Here is a 20,578-nt window from a genome sequence, read left to right as displayed (position 1 = left end):
TATTAGGTACTATCCATATAATAACATTTTAATGACAGATTTAATCAAAAATATAAATTTGAAGCATTTTATTTTTGTTGTGCCAGCAAAACAAATATACAAATCACCCTCTTGGAGACCCAATTGCCTCGTATAGAAAATTAGGGCAAGGACTTGTTGATCTCGAGAGCTCCACTCTCAGAGTGTACAAATTAAGAGTTTGAAATGAATCGAAGCTTGGATAAGAACACATAGGGTGAGAGTACAGAACATGACAAAGAGAAGAGGGGATAGTCCTGAGCTTGAGATTTGCAATCTTTAAAAAGTAGACAGGAGGAAAAACATAAAACAAAACAAAACAAGAAAAGGCACATAAAAAAAGAAGAGCCTAAAGAGGCATGAGCATAATCAGAAGAACATTGGGGTCCAGAAGTCCAGGGACAACACAGTTTTAAAGAGTAGCCAGCACAGTCACAGGCTCTAAAAAAGTCACATAAGATGAGAAAAAAGAGTTCAATGGACTTGGTGATTAGGTCACTAGATTGGTGTCTCTTGGCAGAGGCATTTTAGTGGAGTAGCAGGAGGTAGGAAATGAACAAGAAGGCAGCTAGATTGTTGTGGGTTAAATAATTAAGAGGAAGTGAGTGAATAAGTGATTAAATTATTTTTTCAAGAAGCATGGTTAGAAAAGTTACGTGAAAGGAGGCAGTAGACAAAGATGCACAATTAAATGTGTGTATAGTGTGCATTTAATTTTAGAGAGACTTAATAAGTCATTTCATGTTAGAGGTTAGTTTTGTTTTTGTTTTAAGGCAGAGGTTGGACTGGAATGTCAGATCAGTCTAATGCTGTGCTATACATACAAAATGATAGTCACGAGCAACATGTGGTTACTTAACACTGGAAATGTAGCTAACCTGAATGGAGATGTGCTATAAGTGCAATATATACATCAGGTTTGGAAGAATTGGTATGAAAAAAAGAACGTAAACTAGCTCAGTAATTTTTATATTAATTATGTACTGTAATGGTAGTATTTTGGATACACTGGGGTAAATAGAATCTATTAACATTAATTTCAACTATTTTTTTACTTTTTACAAATGAGGCTACAAGAAAAGTTTTAATTACATATGGGGCTCATATTATTAGACAGCATTAGTCTAGCCACTATCTGTAACCATGCCTGTTTCTTCTTTATTTTCTTAGGTAAATGCCATTAAGCCAAAAGGTCATTCTTGGGAACAGAATATCTACAATATATCAAGACTTGCCATTTTTCTTTTACTTTCCCTTAATTATACATAATTACTAAGAAAATAGAATCTTTATATTTAAAGCATGAATAATTCAGATATACCAATATGTGATAAATACTTAAAACTTATTTTTAAATTTTTATTGATATAATTGACATGTAACATCATTATTAGTTTCAAATATACAACATGATTTGTTATTTTTCAGAGTGTGTAGGTTTTCAAATTTTCCCGGCTTTAACTGACATTTGAATTAAGCAAACTCAATTATGTTAAACAAGAGGGCTTGTACTGTCAATTATAGTAAGCCATAAAATAAAATCACTAAATTTCTGTAACCTCCATCCAAGCATCAAGTAATTTATTCCTGCGTTTTCCCACAAGGCAAAACGTCGTACAGATGCCTGTTCTTTACATGTTGAATTCAATATTTTGTTAATAAACATAGACATACCTATTATATATAATTATTGAAATAATGTACTCATATATTAAAACTATAGTCATAATAATAATGCAAATTCTTATTAATGCAACAATAAAATTATTTGAAGGTGTCAATGGTTAAGTCATTGTATTGTATCTATTTAATAATCTAGCTGATAAAACTGAAGTTTACCCTTCAAGTAAATAACAACAAAAACACTAACCTTCTGCTTATCTAAGATCTTCATGGCATAATACTGTTCAGTGGCTTTATGTTTCACCAACATGACTCTTCCAAATGAACCTGTTCCAAGGGTTTTTTTCCTTTCAAAATCCTCCAAGCCAGCATTATTCTACATATACACAAAAAATAAAATAAACTTTAAAATTAGAAATTCTCATAAGACTATAATAACTATAATAAATTTAGTGATAAGAAGAGTTTATTTAATTTATAACCATTCATTTAAAAATGGTGAAGGCTACTGAAATTCTAAGTTATTGGTTCTATTTTTCCCTTTGAATAAGAAAATATTTAATGTTTGAAAAGAGAATTATATTGCAAAACAAAGCATAATAATAATGGAAGGAAATAAGAGGCTCAGATGATGTATTAAAGATCATATTTCACTATGAATTCCTAATATTGGACTTCTAATAAATTAATTTCGTATTTTAATAACTACCAACTGACCAGAGGCAGACTGACAAAGACAATCATGAAAGCCACGCATTCTTAATGCACTTGCAAATAACTCTAATGAACAGATAAGCTGAGGGATCAGAGTCCTTTCACCAGTTACCTCTGAAGAAAGCACCATGTAACTTCATTTCCACCTTTATAGGAGCTTATAGAACTAGATAATAACAGTGTGAGAGATCCCAATGGCTTTCTCTTTCTGATGTTATAATAACCCAGTATTACCTAAAATAGTAACAATAAGGAAAGAGTTCCTCATTCCCACAAAGATAACCAGGAGTCAAGAGTCTCAGAACAATAATCAGCCTTTTTTTCTCCTTGAATAGATGCTTTGTTATAAGCAAACATCTTTGTTTGGCTTTGACTATAGCATAGAAGCAAAGAATTGGAAGCATCAGTCTGTTGAATTTGTTGCTGCCACAACAAAATGAAAATTACTAGGAACAAATTGTGTGCTAAATAGTAGTAAGTAGTAATTGCTGGCCCGTTTGTTTAATAGGTTTTCATTACAAAGATCTCCAGAAAAATCTTAAAAAATATATTTCCAAGGGCCAGTCTGTACAGTATTTAGCTTGAGAAAAATGCGATACAATATGATTCTTGTATAAGTGAGGAATCGGAATAAGTATTGAAGTCCAACTGTAGTTGGACTTTGTTTCTATTGCAAATCAAACCTTGCCCCCGGAGACACAGCTTATCTTCTTGTTGAATCATTACAGAGGGAGCAAGCAACTCTAAGTTTCTACTTATAAAACTTGTTTTCATCATATTTTAATTTCAAATTTCTAATAATTTTAAATTGCCATGAGATTCTATGTCAATGCAGAAAGAAAAAAGTCCTTCTAATTCTGATCGGATTATTTAACTTTATGAATTAATAGTTAATTTTTGGTTTTATGAACATAGATGGATTGAAATATTTAATACAGTTTCCAACTAAATCATGAAAATAAACTTCATCGATAGACAATAGGACATCATTTTTTTTGCCAGTCATTGCTTTTCATACAAATATGCCATCTTCCTTTCCTCCCTCAATGTTTCATGTTAGATAATGTCTAACTTTTTGTAATCGCTAGTAATTATATTTTAAATTATAGGTCATGCTCTAAGTGTTGGTAATGTTGGCATTTTCATAAAACATAACATTTATTTAAAATTAAATATTTTTTAGTAAAAAATATTTGAAGTAAAAGATTTTTATGCTAAAAAGATGGTTTTCAAGATTTAATCCACCATTAAATTTAATTATTTATAACTTCAAAAAGAGGTTTTTTGGCAAGCATAGATGGCTCTTTTTATATACAGTTTTTAAATCTTAGTTAAGATCTAAAGTATTTAAATTATATAACACTTATCACATCAAAATGTTTATGAAAGGATCCCTGGGTTGGTATGTTATCAAAAGCCAAGTATTTGTGACTAAGAATTTGAAACTCTCCAATAGAATCCTTACTGTAATTAATAACGATAAAAAAATATGCTATCCTAGGCATAAGTAAAAATTACTCTAATATTAGAAAATATCGAGAGTTTGTAGCAGCATGGAATTAGTATCAAAATTTATGTTCGACATTAGTTCTTTCTCCAATTTAAGTATGCAAAAATTAGTAATGAAAAAAATCAAAACATGGCAAAAATTCCCACGTTAAGCTTACATTTATTAATGCTACTTGAAAATTAAAGTTTCTTTAACTATTAAATTATTTAGGCAAAAATCATGATTTTACTTAACACGTGATATTTAAATCATAGAAAAAGTTAAATTCCTTACCTGAGCAGGATTTTCCCACTTTTTTAAAAAGTCTTCTTTGGCTTTAGCTAGAAACTCTTTCACTAAAAATATATAAAAAAATTGTCTTGTAAGAATATTTATATTACATATAAATATATTTGTTTTAAAAACACAGACTTCTGTCAACTATGGTTGTCATAAAATGTGTACTCACAACCATGATACACTAGAAAGCAATTTAGTTTCTATCAACAAGAAACAAATATTTTCTCAAATTTTAAAAATCTCAAATATCTTTCTTATGGAGATCACTTTATTTATTTCAGGTCTAAAAATAAAAATACTGTTTCTGAAGACATATGTGAAAGTAATGTAAACAAGTTAGAAATCCATCTAGGACAAAATACTAATTGTAAATAAATCAGCAGTGATAGTTTAAAAGTACAACAGAGCCCTTAAATGTAAGAATTTAAAACACCTGGAAAATGTGAACTTGTTAATTTGTGGAGTTTCAAAAATAATTGATTTTGATAAAGGACTATTTTTAGATATAATGATTTATGTCATCAGATATGTGGTTTCTACTAAAGGAGAGAGAAAAGAGAAAACCCCACAAACTACCATAGAAAAAAATACCCACAAAAACTTGAAAACAAAAGAATAAAACACCACAAACAAACAAAAAACCCCAAGCATTTAAAAATCTCATTCTAAATTTGGAGCAAAACTAAATGTCTAAATAACTGATTTCAAATGTACCTTGAAGTAAAGCAATTAAAAATTTTATGTTTATATAGTGTTCAATAACAGCCACATTATTTTACAGAGCTGTGGTTTGAAGTTTTACATTTGTTAAATGATGAATCATTTTAAAAGATGCCTGTTTTTCATTGTCTTTCCACAGAGTAATTAACAATGATTTGTTTATAAACTTCAAGTGTTTAAAAACAAATAGAAAAAAAATTCCAGAGATAAAATAGCATTAAGAATATGTATTTTTGTTTCTATAGTTAGATATGAGAGCAAAGCCTGACTATATAAGAAATAAATATTTTAGACTTTTTGTTCAGAAAGTTTCCAATATTTCTTTGATATTTGAATCTATAAATAAAAAGAAAATAGCAGAAAATAGTATTTAAATAATGTTCAAATAGTAAAAGGCTAGATAAAATGAACAAAGAGTGGCACACTGGCATTTATTTCAAAAATTCTAATAGGGACGATGATGATGGTGGTGATGATGATAATGGAAAGAAAGAATTTTAAAAGTAGAAGTGAGAGACCCACAAAGTCTTTAATCTAATCACCTAATAATGTAGTAGTATTAAAGTGAGGAATTTTAAGACACACATAATTATTTTGCTTTATCCTTAGTGAAGTACAGTTGGCAAAACACTGCTACTAACCAAAAAGTTTACTGGTATTCTAAACTTTTGAAATTTAAAAACAGTGATGACAGGCACCAAGAGCAGACATTAGTTTTTAAGTAACAGAAGGGTGTGCATTTCTGAAGACATTATTTTACTACTTTATATAAACTGTCATTTGTATTTTGCTGTTAAAATACTTTCAAAATATCTATTTTAGAAAGTTTGAGAAAAATAATTTTTAAAATTAGAATTCTCCCATTGTATAAAAATCTCATCCACTAAAACAAGGAATCAAATAACTTCACCTGATTATACAAATACGGTCTAATGTCTCCTGGGAGGTGGATTTGGGGGTGGAAAATTCTTACTTTTTTTTGAGTTTAAGATGTTTTAAGTTATTCTACTTTTAAAAGTTAATATACTAGTTACAAATGAAAAAGAGTGGTTTTAAAAGTAAGATTTTTTTTTTTTGCATGGAATAGATATATCTACACATGGGATTGACTTGGAAATGACAGCTATAAAATAAAAATAACTTATTGCTAAATACAACAGTGGCTTTTAAGAAGCAACTTGTAGTCCTAAAATATGCCTCTGATTTCTTTTGAAAAAAATTTATCACCTATTTATAGAATTTGCACATCAAGTCACATTATAAACTCTCCAGATACCTGCCAGAGTATAGATAATTTGGAGACAAGGAAGACAATCAGAAAAAGAAAAAAAGTATCCCTAACATCCTGTTTCAGCTTCTGTCACTTTCTGCAGAGTGGATCTGGAGTTTAAGAAAATGAAACTGGTCAAAGGAAGGACTGGCAATATTTATTTGCCAAAGATGGTAAGTTGAAAGAAAATTTCCAGGTACTACTTAATTTTATTCATTGACAGGATATTTAGGAAATTCTTTGAAATATTCTCTGTACTCATCAATATTCTAAGTTTACTGTCAAGTAGCACTGTTCTCATAAAGGTCATATAAAATTATCAGAAATGAGAATAAATAAAAGATATTAAATTTTGTGAATTATTTAAATTAATAAAGAGATTCTCTTTTAGAGTAAAAGATAAGCATTAATTATAATGTGATTAAAGAGTTCCATGAGGAAAACTCTGCTCCTGAAGCACTTTTTGTCCCATAAGTATATATATACAAATGAAATCTCTAGCTTATACGTGCATTATTTAGATGCAAAAATGAACAGTTAATGCTATAAGAAATCAGTTAACCAAAATATACATCTTATAAATATAGACAACAAAAGTAAAATATTTCACATGCTGGATTATGAATAACTCTAAAACAATAAGAAATCCAGAAAAACATGTATTTGCTTTGAATTTTATTATTTTTAGACCGTGGTGAATTTAACTTTATAAATGCTTTCCTACGGTTATTTTTAAAATTTATATCTACTGACATAAGGTGCTGGCAGCTAATTAATAAATAAGTGGTGGGAGAGACAGCCAAATTCAAACACTGCAATACATTTAATCCAGAGTTCCCTATAGAGCATATGCTTAAAGTTCTCAATTTTTTCATTTTCTTGCTGTATTCTAATATGTAAGCCATATCTATATTTAACGATTTAAACCACTGTGATATCCTGAAACAGCCACAGGTTTTGAAGGTTGGCACACAAGAGCTAGAATGTTGGCTCTAACACTTCTTATCTACGTGATCATAAGTACCTATCTACAAAGCATCTAACAGTGATTAGTAACTCTCCTTAGAAACAAATATCTCAATGAAAGATTTTTCTGCACATATATTTTGTTCTATAGTGATCAGAACAAATATAAAAACATAAATGTATTTTCTCTTCAGTTTGTATTACTTAAAGAGTGTATCACACTGCATTCTAAAGAAACGAGCCTACCAAAGCAATCTATATGTTCACTCAAGGTCGGTTTCTAGGAATGTTCACCCACATTCACAAGATGAAGAAAAAAGAAACAAATGACAATTTTTATGCATTTCCAGAAGTACATTAAAAAAACAATTCTTATCACCTTCAAAATATGTTTGAATATATTTATACACAGGACATAGTTTAAAAATTATATTACAAGGTTCATTTTAAACATAGGAAAATTTATTAAAAATTCAAGTATGGCACATCTTTATTCCATGTTATTCAGATAATTCTACAATAAAGCAGAATGCTTCATTAATTACATTTTGTACATTTACTTATTAGGCATTTTGTGGTTCTGTTAGGTAAACTACATTACTGCTTATAAAAATAGCACGTTGTTAGTTATAGTATATCATTATCCAATGCTTTCTAAAAAGGTTCTCATTCATATTTTATAAGAATTTGGAAATTATTACTATACAGATTACAACTACTCCAGACGTTGAGTTCTCCCATCTCTTTGTAATGAAATAAATATCACCTCCATCTTTTACACCTCTTTATAATAGAAGCAAAACATTATTTAACTTTTATAATGGATATCAGAAAAATAGAAGGGAAACGATCTAGAACAAAATAGAATATAAACTTCCCAGGATAAATACACAATTAAAATATTAGCTGCTTTATTCAAAACTTACAACAGTACATTTTCTTTCAAAAAACCATTCATTAACCTAGGTTATCTAATTTAAGTGATGTGTATTAATCTATCTTCTGCTACCCTGCACAACTCCCACTGCTTTACAGTGCTATACTTGTTGTTTCTAAAATATCACCCAAGAAACTGCAATATAAATCATTTCTATAAACTCAACATAAAACTAAACAAACCTATTTCCTTCATTAACTAAAATGTTTTATTAAATCAGTATACTTTATTAAAATATAACTTTATGAGGAGCATTAACTTGCAAATAACCAATAAAAAAGTTTTTAAAATAACATTTTTTAAATTAAAAAGTAGTTGCCTACCAGATACTTCTGAAGAGGAGCAAGCTTGTATCCAAAAAATAAATTAAACAATGATTAAATGACACTCATATAAACAGCATAATAGCATGAATCATCTATACACATTTCCCCAGAATATCATATACAGAAATAAAACAATAATGTAGAAACTCAATTATTTGACTGAACATCTTTGACTGAACATATATGACTGAAAAGGACATTTAAATATTAAATGGTAAAGTGATAAAATCAATAATTACTGTTTAGTGCCAAAATCAATTACCATTGCAATTCTCCTTAAAACAACAACAAAGACTTTAACCCCTCATAGCAATAAAGCTAATAATATTAACACATATTGAAATCACATCCTATAACTATTATAATACCATCTCTGGACTTTTTGTTATTTATTTGAAACTTTACTGTAGGAAAGATACTCTGAATTATAACACTTTGTTAATTCCCTTCTGAAAGCCACTTCCTTGGTGCTGGTTTAACAATCTTTTCAACAGCATTTATTGAGCATTGTTCAGTGGTGCCAGAAAGTGGGCTAGATTCTGGGAACACTACAAAGAATAAACACATCTCCACTATTAAGGAGATGAGAAGTTAATGGGGAGGCAGATGAACCATTATAATGAAATGTGACAAGGACTATAACTAAGGAAATTATAAGGTGCTATGCAAGCTTCGAAGAGGAAATTCTTGGGTAGTAAGGTAAGGCATTATAGAGGACACAGCATTTGTGCTAAATCTTGCAGGAAAGAGTTCCGTTGGCAGATAGAATTGAGGAAGAAGACATAGGTTGGGATGATCTTGTATAAAAGGCTTGGAGGAAGGAGCATGGTTTATTCAGGAAATGGCAACTGACTTGTAATTGTTGCAGCATAGGGTATTAAGTGGACAGCAGCAGTGGGAGGTACAATGTATAGGAAAGAAGGTGTCCAATAATGGAGGTAATTGTTTCATATGATGGTGCTTGTCAACGTGTGAGAAGGAAGGAGAGTAAACTGAGTTATCCACAATTGCTAGACTCTGTTTCTTCTGGGATACTGGAGGCAAGACCACTTGCTAAGGAAGAGGAGAGCCAGATGGAGTAAGGAGGGATAACCGTGGAGGTTAGAGGCCCAAATATTTTAATCCTTGATGGCTATCTATGTAGTGAATAATGGAAGGGGCTATTCCTCTAAATTTTTCTATTAAGGAAAAAGCAAATACTAGGTACTAAAAGAATTATATATGTTTCTTAATAGTATCTTTTTTATAATAATAGTTTAAAATTTTTTTACTGAACAGATTATAATTCATGGGCCCTCTAATCACTTTGTAATTAAATTATTTTCATCCTTTATCTTAATAAAGATATTTAAGAGTTATTTAGTGTATATCAGAAAGTATAAAACAGGGCAGAAACTGAGGTAAATTACATACAAAAACACCAAGTTCTATAAACAAATAACAGAACAGTAATATCCCTTCCAAAACGTTTAGAAAGTGAAAATCTAGTAGAATGTAATAGTGTGTCTTCTCGTCACTCTCATTTTAAATACCCACCTCTTTAGAGCTCTATGTTTTTTATTTATAAGAATTAACCCCCACAATGCTACACTACAAATATTTTCAGTAAACTAAATATAAAACATCAAGTTGACACAAAATACCTCATAAAAACCCAACATATAGCAATTAAAGAAACAGAATTATTCTGTAAAAAGTAGTTCCTACCAGATGCTTCTGATGATTTGCGTGCTTGTTCAAAAAGAATAAATTAAACAGATAAATAACACATAAAATAACAGACCCACAAGAAGTTATCCATCCATATATGTTCATTAGTATATTTACACATAGAAATAGAATGAAAAATACTTGAGCATACAAATTCAAAAGTTTTATATAAGGATTACAATAAATTCTTTGTATATATATATATTTGTTCAACCAACCAAAACCATATTCTAGAACTGTGTTAATGAAATATCATACTCTATCCCTTTAATGTGAAGAGCAATTTATTCACTTTGCTGAAAGGGACACTTGATTTGCTTCATCATATTCAAACATGTTTACTCAAAGCAAATTCACTGTAACCTTAAAAATAATAGTTGGTACAAAAAACATCTTTAATTACTGCAGTTGTATTTGTGCAGTTCAGTGCATGGGGACCATGCCTGCTATTGTTTTTTAAGGTATCAACTAGTCATGCACAAAGTCACACATGAGTAAGTGTCTGGAAATTTAATGGACAATAAAAGCTACATTTCCTATTGTGGTATTTATTTTACTCTCTTTTCCTTATGCTTTTTAATCAGTTAATTCTTTATAAAGTCTTAATTACAAGTGGACAGTATAACTGACTTTCACTACTCTATGAATAAATTACAAAAACTTTAAGTGAAACATATTTAAATGATCAAATTATGAAAAGAAACACATTAACTTGATTAGTATCTACATGGATAGATGGATACTCTATGAATCTGCATAGTGTCCTGTTCACAACTAATCATATGTACATGTTTTCTCTATCAACTTGCTCTCTAGGGACGCTGTGAATTTTCTAGGCCATTCAGGTCATGTTTGAAGACATTCCCAACAGGATTTTGCAATCAAAACTTAAACTAAATTTATAGTCATAAAACTAATGATCCAGGCAATCTTTGAAATGCTCTTTAAAACATACTTTACTTCCTTAATTGTTCACTGAGGCTTCTTCTCAAAGGAATATTACATCTACCATAATCATATGCTAAAGATTTTCCATTTGGTTTTAAATTCAAATAGTCTGTCTGTTGACAGTATAGAGCTAGGAGTGGATCCCTAGATAGGGCAAGCACATTTCAACTTAACTAGGTAGTAACAGGTGGATCAAAAAATGCTTATGCCAATTTATTGTACCAAAATATCCTTTGATGCTCTATATTCCCAAAAACTGTGTTACTGTCACTTTCTAATTTTTGCTAATCTAATGAGTATTAAATCACATCTTGTTAAAGATTAGGTAAATACCTCTTAGTAGAATTTTATAATTTTCCATTAAAGGTCTTATTACTCTTTGGAGTGATTATAAAAGGGAGATTTTAAAAAATTACTGTTTCTCTTTGTTACTGATGTATATAGCATAGTTGATATTTACATATTGATCTTATTATATCTGTCAATCTTGCCAGATTCTGTTATCCCAAAATGGCACTGGTAGATTCTCTTAATTTGCCTGTGTAGACAACCACAAATCATCTGTAAATAATGACAATTTTGCTCCCTCCCATCATTTTCTTGTCTTACTGTGCAGTTTATGGCTAACAGTAAACTAATGTACAGAAATCAACAATTACCCTTTTTCTATTCCTAACTTCAGAGGAAAATGTTTCTAATTTTTTTTCTCATAGTTTACTTGTAAAGCTACATCAGACTAATACACTTAAAAATATCTCCTCTTTTTAAATTCTTTGGAAGATTTTGTATGAGATTGAAATTTTTGTTCTTTGAATATTTCCTAGAACTTGACTGTAAAACACCCCAGTCTAATTTTGTTAAGTTTAAGGATTTTAACTGACTAAATCTTAAGTAGTTGTAATCAGTTTAAAAAGTTTGTTCCATGAACTAACGTCTCTGATGTATCTTTATTTTGTATTTCACTGTTTTTTTGCTTATGTCTTTAGTAGTTTTTTCCTTCTCTTGATTAACCATGCTGTACTTTCTATAACTTGCTTACTTGAATACTTGTATTATGAATGTCTTTCTCCTTTCCTAATATAAGCATTTAAAATTTATCTATAAATCCACTTCAGGTGCACCCCCCATGTTTTGATCCATAGTTTAATTTTAAATTTATATTGAGTTAATTCTTGACCTGAGTTATTTGAATTTTTTAAGTTCCTAGATATAACATTTGTGTGTTTATTTAATTAGTCTTCTATTGATTAAACTTAATTGCTTCGTGGTCAAACACCATGGCTATATCAACTCTTCAAAATATTTTGAATATGTTTATCAATTTTGTATTATCAATTTTGTAAGTGTTCTGTATATTTCTGTGTATTCACCAATTACTGGATGAGAATTCTTTACATGTACCTATGAACCTTATATATTTATAATTTCTCCTTCTAAATGGGTCAATTTTGTTATATATTTTCAGGCTCTGTAGAGGTGCATACGATTTTTTCTCACTCTATATTTTTTATTTGATTATTAATTTTAAATAGTGGTCCGCATGTGACAATTCTACTCTGACATTCTTGGGTCTAATCCTGTTGTATCTACCAAATATCATTTAAAGGTGTGCGTGTGTGTGTGTGTTTGTGCACGTGCACGCATGCGTTTTGCGTTTAGATTATGAACTCAAAATTCAGTGGAGCTTTATCTGAGCAACCTGCAGGGCTTGACAACAGGATATGTTTTTTTTTCTATGCTCATAATTTCATCTTTTATTATAGATTCTTTTTTTTAATGTCATTTTATTTTTTCATACTAGATATACATAATTTTTTTTTTTTTTTTTAACATTTCAGGATATGTTTTGTATTCGCTTCTGCCTGGCATCCAGTGGATGTAACTAGCCTGGGGCTGTCATAATAATATATTTTATCTTATTGGCAATTCTTAGACCACACAATTAATACAGATTAAAACCTGAAATCTACTGGGGGAGAAACGATTGACTACAAACTCTCAGGAGAGGCATCCCACACACATGCATGCAAACCCATCCCCTCTCCCCAGGTACCCAAACAAAGAAATACAAGCTTCCTTATTTTCGCCATGTCAGTGGAGAGGTTTTAATTTTTAATCTATTCTCTCACTGAGGTTATGATCCTACATAGGGGTCTAAGAAATCCCATGTTGCATAACTCAAAGAAATTGTCTTCTGTCTCTGTGAGGCCATTTAAAACCAAAGCCTTTTTGGTTACTAAGAAAATGAAAATTTCCTTAGCATTGTCAAAGTATGCTCCCTCTTACAACTTTGGTTTTCATTTAGCAGTTCACTTTTTGTACACTGGAGGGTTACCATTACATTCTTGTAAGTTCAAGTATTCATTTAAAGGGATGTTTGCTATATTCCATTCAGCATTTATAGATGCTGTCATATCTTCATTAACTTTTGCTCTAGAAAGATTTTCAAATTATCTAGTTTCCAATTTTTGGATTTTTTTTCTTATAAGACTAGCTTTGTGTTAAGTTATAAGACGCAAAGAGACCTGGGTGTTTGTAAAATTCGTTATTTATTTGTTTTTATCCTTAAAGTTCAAAATTCTACCAGGATATATATATATCCAGCTGTTGGTGTCTTTTGTTAATCTTTGTCAAAACGCATTGAGCTCTTTCATTCTATAGATTCTTTTTCTTCAACTAAGACGTTTTCCTGAATCTTATATATTTTTTATTATTGCTGCTCTTCTGTCAGTTATTATCTGTTCTTTGAGAATGCTAGTCATTCAATTTGTAGAGTCTCCTACTTTTATCTAAAATAGTTTCTACCTCATAATTCTTGTCCTATCCATTTCTCCTACATTCTGATAGGTTTGATCAAACTAGTTCTTCACATAATTAATTTTCTTTCCTGCAGTGATTATTTGGATCTTTACTGCTTCTGATGCAGCTTTATATTCTGCAAATGCCAGGTTCATTTTCTTATAACCTTCTCTTATCATTTCATTATTGCTTCTTTTCTATTCCTGCCTCGTAACAAGCTTTCTTTTCATTCTAGTCTGTTTTATCTTATCTTTCATCTTTTAATAAATTCCATGTTCACTTGAAATTTTTAATTCAACACAGATGCTATGTATAATTTCTTATTTTTAAGCCCTCCCCACACATATTTTCTAAATAAGTTCACTCTCTTCCTCCTGAAAGCTGTAATTTTATCCTTTAATGATGCACAATCTCTTGTATAGGCTCCATGTTGTTGCTTTTCTTGTTTATTCATTCATAAACAATGAGAAGCCTTTCAAAACTTTACAATGCCCCCAAGTAAGGTAGATCCTCTCACCTCTTACTTGGGTGTGTTGGAATCAACTTCTCAGATCTTTTAGTTGATATGCATTTACATTATCATTTAAATAATCCAGAGATTTTCAGAAATGAGAATGGAGTCAGGACTTTAGAGTTCCTTGCTAGTGGTGATGTCCACCACATCAGGAAAGAGCCCTGTCACATCTAGAAGAAGAAAAGCCACTTTTTCAGCCTGGAATAGCTTAACAAATATTTGGTTGTCCCACTATAAGTGTTTGAAATGAAAGTAATCAGCAGTATTTGGTCTGCCACTCATCTCCTTAACAGTCTTTTTTACAGGTCTCATCCCTCCAAGTTAGTAAGAGTGAAACTACTGTTTATTTCTTTTCCATGAAGGCAAGCTACTCAAAAGTAAAATGGTTATTTAAACTTTTGTGTTTGATCATCAATCTAATACTGTACATTTCTGGGCAAGTACCCTCCCTTCCTTAACTTCAGAACTTATACACTATTTTCCAAGTTTTGTGTTTTTCTATCTTCGATCAAGATCTGGAAAGGGGAATTAATTAAGTGCTTGAGCTCAAGTCTAAACTGTCCTATAATTCCCTATAAAGGGTAATGCCTTCGTAGTCAGAGATTTGCCCTCAACTACAGGTGGAACAATCAGAGTTCTCATCTGAGATACTGACATAATGATGCTAGTTATGTTCCAATGAGCATATGAACCAAAAATTTAAAAAAAGTAAAAAAAAAATGACTGATATTTTTCATTGATAATGTAAGAAAAGTATTCAAATATTTAAAAACTGGATAATTTGGGGGCATTCATTTATTCTATAAGAATTTATGAATTCATTATTATGTTTGGGGCACTAGAGTAACTACTGGAAACGCACAGATGAACATGGCACTCTTTGACTGAAGTAGTGCAAAGGTTGGAGTTTGGAAACTGACATGATAATATATAAGTTGAAAACAACACAAATAATTGTTATAGTTTATAAGCTTGCTTTGGGAGTACAGGAGAATCACCTGACTCTATAGATTCAGTGATGGAGGCACTAAAAAGCATAGGTAGGTTTTCAAAATTTTTATGTTAAGATCCAAATATAGAAAGGCAGCAAGGAATAATACATAGTATAGTATAGCTAGGTCTGTATTTTTATGAAAGATACAAATAAAGCAAGAAAGGTAAGTCATTGATCTTATATGCCCTACTCAGGGGTTTGATTTTTATCTGAGAGACCACGGGAGTAAGTGAAAATTTTCATGTTGAGTTAAGAAACGGGCATATTTGCATTTTAAAAATGGCAGTATGGAAAATAGTCTGGAGGGATATAAATCTAAAAGCCAAGAGACAAGTTACTGCAGTAGGATTGAGAACATACAGAATGCCTGATCTAAAAGCATTCCCAGTGTCAGTGAGACTGGAGGAAAATGAATGATTTCTGAGACATTTCTGATGTTGGATCCATAGAAATTAATGACTGAGTGCACGTTTGGGGTGAAAGAAACAAGTTAGGGATGACTATAAGGTTTCTGTTTTAAGTTCCTGCATGGGCAGTGGGATCATTAACAGAAATCAGAATCAATGAGAAAGGGGTAAATTTAGGATGGAAAGAGAGAATTCACTTTTGATCACTTTTGAACTGAACGTTCAAGTAATGACTGAAGATACGAGCACAGATGAGATAATTCAGAGAGAATGTGGCATCAAAACAGGGCCAAAGATAGATTCCTAGAGGAAACTAACATTTAATAGGCAGGAAGGAGAAAAGGAATAGCTTTTTAACAAGAAGAGAATACCACGTTCACACAATACCACGTGTATAGCTATTGAGTTAGATATAAAGGTCTACTATTTGCTTATTTTTACAAATGTAACAATACTTCATTTGTAATTTTACACATTTATAATAGCTAAGGCATTAAACCATTTATAACAAGAGTAAAAATTGAATAATCTTGAAAAAGTCAGAATGTCTAGTTGTGATTACTATAATTTCTGTGGTAGAAAGGCTATAAGGGCATGACAATATGATCAAGTATATCAAATACTGTCTGACTAACCCATAGCTTTCTTGAAAGAAAAATAAAGCAATAGAGAAGCAGTAAAAATTTTCTTCAGCTAGAATCAACACATCCACTTGCAAAACCTCTAGAACACCACAGTGGTTATCTAAAGATTCTGTTACACACCGAACTTTCAAAGAGAAAACATGCATTGGCTGGATTCAGAGAAATCAAATATTTTAAGTATGATAACCAGGTATATTCAGTTTTTATATTCATATAAATCCTAAGTAATGTTAACATGTTGATTTTGTAATATTAGCCCAAATTTAAAACGCTAGATTGGAAATATCTATTAACAGTAAAATAACAGGATAATAATTATTCTTAATATTTACATGTAAACATTTCCTTTTAATATCTAATATTCTCTAAGCAAATATCTAACCGTGTAGAAGAGGTTTATGTTATTCTGCAGCAGGATAAAAAATATTTATTGGCAATAATGAGGTGATTTTCAGTTATGTAAGAAAAGGTTCATCTATTTTGAATTCTATCATTATACAGCAAAAATTCAACCTTTTCAGGTTCTGAATTCCAATCTCATGCCTTTTAAGTGAAAACTATAGACTATTATGTTTTAAAAAAAAGTCATATAACACTTCTTTGAAAAATCTTATTTGAAGGTTAACTTATAAATATCCTCTTTTTTAATTAAGCAAAAGATACTAATGAATTATGCTCTAAGCAAATATTTCTCACTCTAACAACAGGATGTCTATTTTTAGCTGCAGGTTTGGCTTAAAGTGAATAGCTTTCACTCTATGATAAACTGCAGTATATACTACAGTATATTTTATCAAAAAAACATTTTTGAAATATTTAAAAAATAAATCATGTTACAAACACAAAAAGAAAACTAATTATCACAGAAGTACTTATTCTAACAAATTATTTCCTCAAAAATAATATTTCTGAAAAATTTTATCAAAACCTCCAAAACCAAAATGTACATATTTATTTTTTCATTAAATCCCTATTTCTGAATGAATTCTACATAAAAGCAACCAATAAGTCAATAAAATTTTGACATCTTATTCAAGATTAGTATTTTTTATAATCAAAATAAGCTAACAAAATTTAATATTAGAATGATAAAGCTAATAAAAAAGAAAGTTTGATTATCTTCAAGTTCAGATACAAAAATATTCCTCTCTTATCATGGTGGGTCTTTCACTTACTAATGTATAAAACAATAACACTATCTGACAAATATAATAAATCAAACCAAAAGAAATTTAGGAACTGATTAATAGTGGTATTAGTTACTCACAGTTCTTAATGGATTTTAAAAGCAAATTCCTATAATGCCTAAATGCAAAAACATCAACAGAAAATATAATTCACTGTAGCTCTGGATTTACAATTGGTCCTCTAAAAATGCTTTTTCCTCTTATAGTTAAATGTTTAAAAAATATTTATATATAACTGCAGAGTCTCAGAGAGCATACTTACCACTCATGATGACAACCAACCTTTCCAAAACATATTGCTCAAAACAACAATCCAACAGCAAAGGGAGTTATGCTAATCTCTAGAGGTAGAAGCCGATGGTGTAAACACATACACTGGAACATGCAGCACACAAAAAATGAAAAGAGCTTTCTTTTGTTTTCTAAAGAAAAGCCCCTAGAAGCAAAGCATAACTGCCCAGCATGAGATATCACTAGTAAACATCAAATTAATGCCAAAGATGTGTATAACTAGATTTAATTTTCTTCAAGCTAGTTATCCTAGCCTCTTTCATATACCACTAGAACAACTCAAAATGGCAGGGAGAAAATGTTCGAACCAGGATGTATAAGATGTTCTCAATTATATCAGCATGAGTTGTTACCACGGCAACATTAGACCAGAATTATCGGTTCACTTGTAACTAAGGAGTAGCTTTTCTAAAGCTTTAATTAACCAAGACAAATAAAATATCTTTTAAAAAAAATTTTAGAGCCACATGATTATTAAATTACCCCATTTCTTAAATTTAAGCATTTATCTACCCTTCTTACATCTTTCAAAGATATAAAAAATTGCTGTTTTGTTCAAATACTCACACAATCCCATGTTGAACCTGGCAAGGAACAAACAGCAGAACGATTGCACCTAAACGTCTTTCAATTACACCAGCTCTTACTGCTAGCTGTGGACCTCGCTGATATTAAAATGCTGTGTGCTGTTGCTAGTGACTATTGGCGATGAATCTTATTGCCCAGATCGCTGATAGCTTTCATTTTTCATGAGCCAGAAAGCTATACTGCAGCACAAATGTTAACCATTTAAACTTCTGAATTATGGAAGAGACTAAATATAATACTTTATATATCTTTATTGTAAAGGAGATCATAAAATAACTTATTTATAAACTTTCAATAAATTCAGCATTACAAACAGTGTCAGAAGAGGGGAATACACAAAAGAGTTACTGGCAATCATTGTCGAAGTGTAAATTTTCTTACATTAAACAGGATTAAGAAAATAGATTGTTTAAAAGGTGGGCAGACTGAATGGCATGGTAATCGGACTTTTCTGACTCCTAGAGACCCAAAATTTTGTACCAAAATGTACAAAAGAATGGAGTCTTGTTAAGCAAAACTTTAGCAAGTCAACTTGCCATTTTAAAAGTTTCCAGGTGAGACAAGACTTCCAGTGATGGGGGAATAAGTAAGTCAGCAAATGTTCTCTCCACGAAACAACTATGAGGCTAGACAAAATTGTCAAAAACAATAACTTCATGGCTCTGGAAATTTAGCAGTCACAAACAACAAATTGAGAAGCATTTATTCATGACAAACTGCTGAACTCTGTATAATAACAGTGGGAGTCTGTTGTTACCACTTGGTGCTGCTCCTGTTCTCCACAGTGTAGTCTGTAATAGTTACTTCTATCAGGGTGGGGCTGGCCATGACAACCAAAAGCTTTGCTGCCAGAGAGGGCTTACTTGATTTGACCAAAAAACTCCAAACAAGTGATGTTGTCAATAAAAAAAAGCAAACAAGGAAGTGTCCAGCTTTGCTAGTCTGAAGTGTGGCCTTGGTAGGGATAATGAACAGACTGGTGGTCTAGCAAGAAATTTGCGATGGTGGTCTACAAAGAAAGCAGAAATTAAAGAAGCAGAGAGGGCCTACATAAGCTTACCACTATCCCTGGCTGAGTAGTAATCTATTCCATAGGGGAAACCCAAGAGGGTCTTGCAGGAAGTTAAAGCTGGTACAAACTTGAAAACCATCTGAATATTGAATGTGTTCCCCAACCTACAAACCACTCCGGTCAGCACAGACTGGCTAAAAATGTGTGAGTACAACTTTTGCTCAATCACTGAGTAACAACAAAGCTAGGCAGACACAGGGTAACCTCTAGCAGAGAAATTAGCAACCAGACACAATAGGGGATACAGTCTATAGATTAAGGCCAGGGAATTTAATAAAACAAAACAAAACATAAATAAAAACAGCCTCCAGGGAAGAAAAAAATAATCAGAATCCAAAGCTGCTACAAAAATATTATTTTAAACAGTCCAATTTTGACAAAAACATTATATATCCATATAAGAAAAAAAGGCAGTCAAGAGAAAATGTCTCTGAATGAGCCCAGATAAAGGATTTAATAAAAAAGGGCAAAGAAAAAAATATTTAAAGAAATAATGGTTGAAAATGCCACAGTTTAACGGAAAATATTAACTGGCAGATCCAATAAGTTTAAGTAATTCCAAGTAAGATAAACATAAAGAAATTTATACCTAGACACAACATATTCAAGTTGTTGAAAGTCAAAGACAAAGAGAAAATCTTAAAAATAGCAAGAGAAAAATGATTGATCATGTACAGGGGAAAAGCAATATAATTAATCATGATTTCTTAACAGAAATAAGAGAGGCCAGGAGGCAGAAGAATGATATATTTAAAGTGCTAAAAGAAAACAGAAATAAACTAGTTTATAATAATTCTCCATCTGGTCTATGGCCATGCCACCTTGAACAAACCTGATCCTGTTTGATCTCGGAAGCTAAGCAGGGTCGGGCTTGGTTAGTACTTGGATGGGAGACCACCTAGGAAGACCATGTGTTACAGCATAAAATAATAATAATAACAAAATAATAAAAAATAAAAAATAAGGGATTGTAAGCTGACAAGGTCCTTGCAATCTGTGAGGTCAACCAAGGAATGCCTTGCTTAAAAAAAAGAAAAAAAATATGAAAAAAAAAAAATTCT

General features: G+C 30.9%; 1 protein-coding gene and 1 pseudogene across 3 annotated transcripts in view; one reads left to right on the top strand and one right to left on the bottom strand.

Moving 5' to 3' along the window:
- Window positions 1–20,578, bottom strand: part of PRKACB (protein kinase cAMP-activated catalytic subunit beta) — a 109,683-nt gene that overhangs the window by 31,527 nt on the left and 57,578 nt on the right. For all 3 annotated transcript variants that reach the window (XM_025052068.1, XM_006919355.2, XM_006919354.3), the window contains 2 exons: window positions 4,139–4,200; window positions 1,889–2,017 (listed from right to left, as the gene is read on the bottom strand). In XM_025052068.1, coding sequence (XP_024907836.1) covers window positions 1,889–2,017; window positions 4,139–4,200 — 191 coding nt within the window. The remainder of the gene's footprint in view (window positions 1–1,888; window positions 2,018–4,138; window positions 4,201–20,578) is intronic.
- LOC112485906 lies at window positions 20,322–20,440 on the top strand (annotated as a pseudogene).

This window comes from Pteropus alecto, unplaced genomic scaffold (assembly GCF_000325575.1).
Source record: "Pteropus alecto unplaced genomic scaffold, ASM32557v1 scaffold25, whole genome shotgun sequence".
NCBI lineage: Eukaryota > Metazoa > Chordata > Mammalia > Chiroptera > Pteropodidae > Pteropus > Pteropus alecto.
The sequence above is the reverse complement of the archived record's forward strand: the minus strand, read 5'-3'. Positions and strand labels throughout refer to the sequence as shown.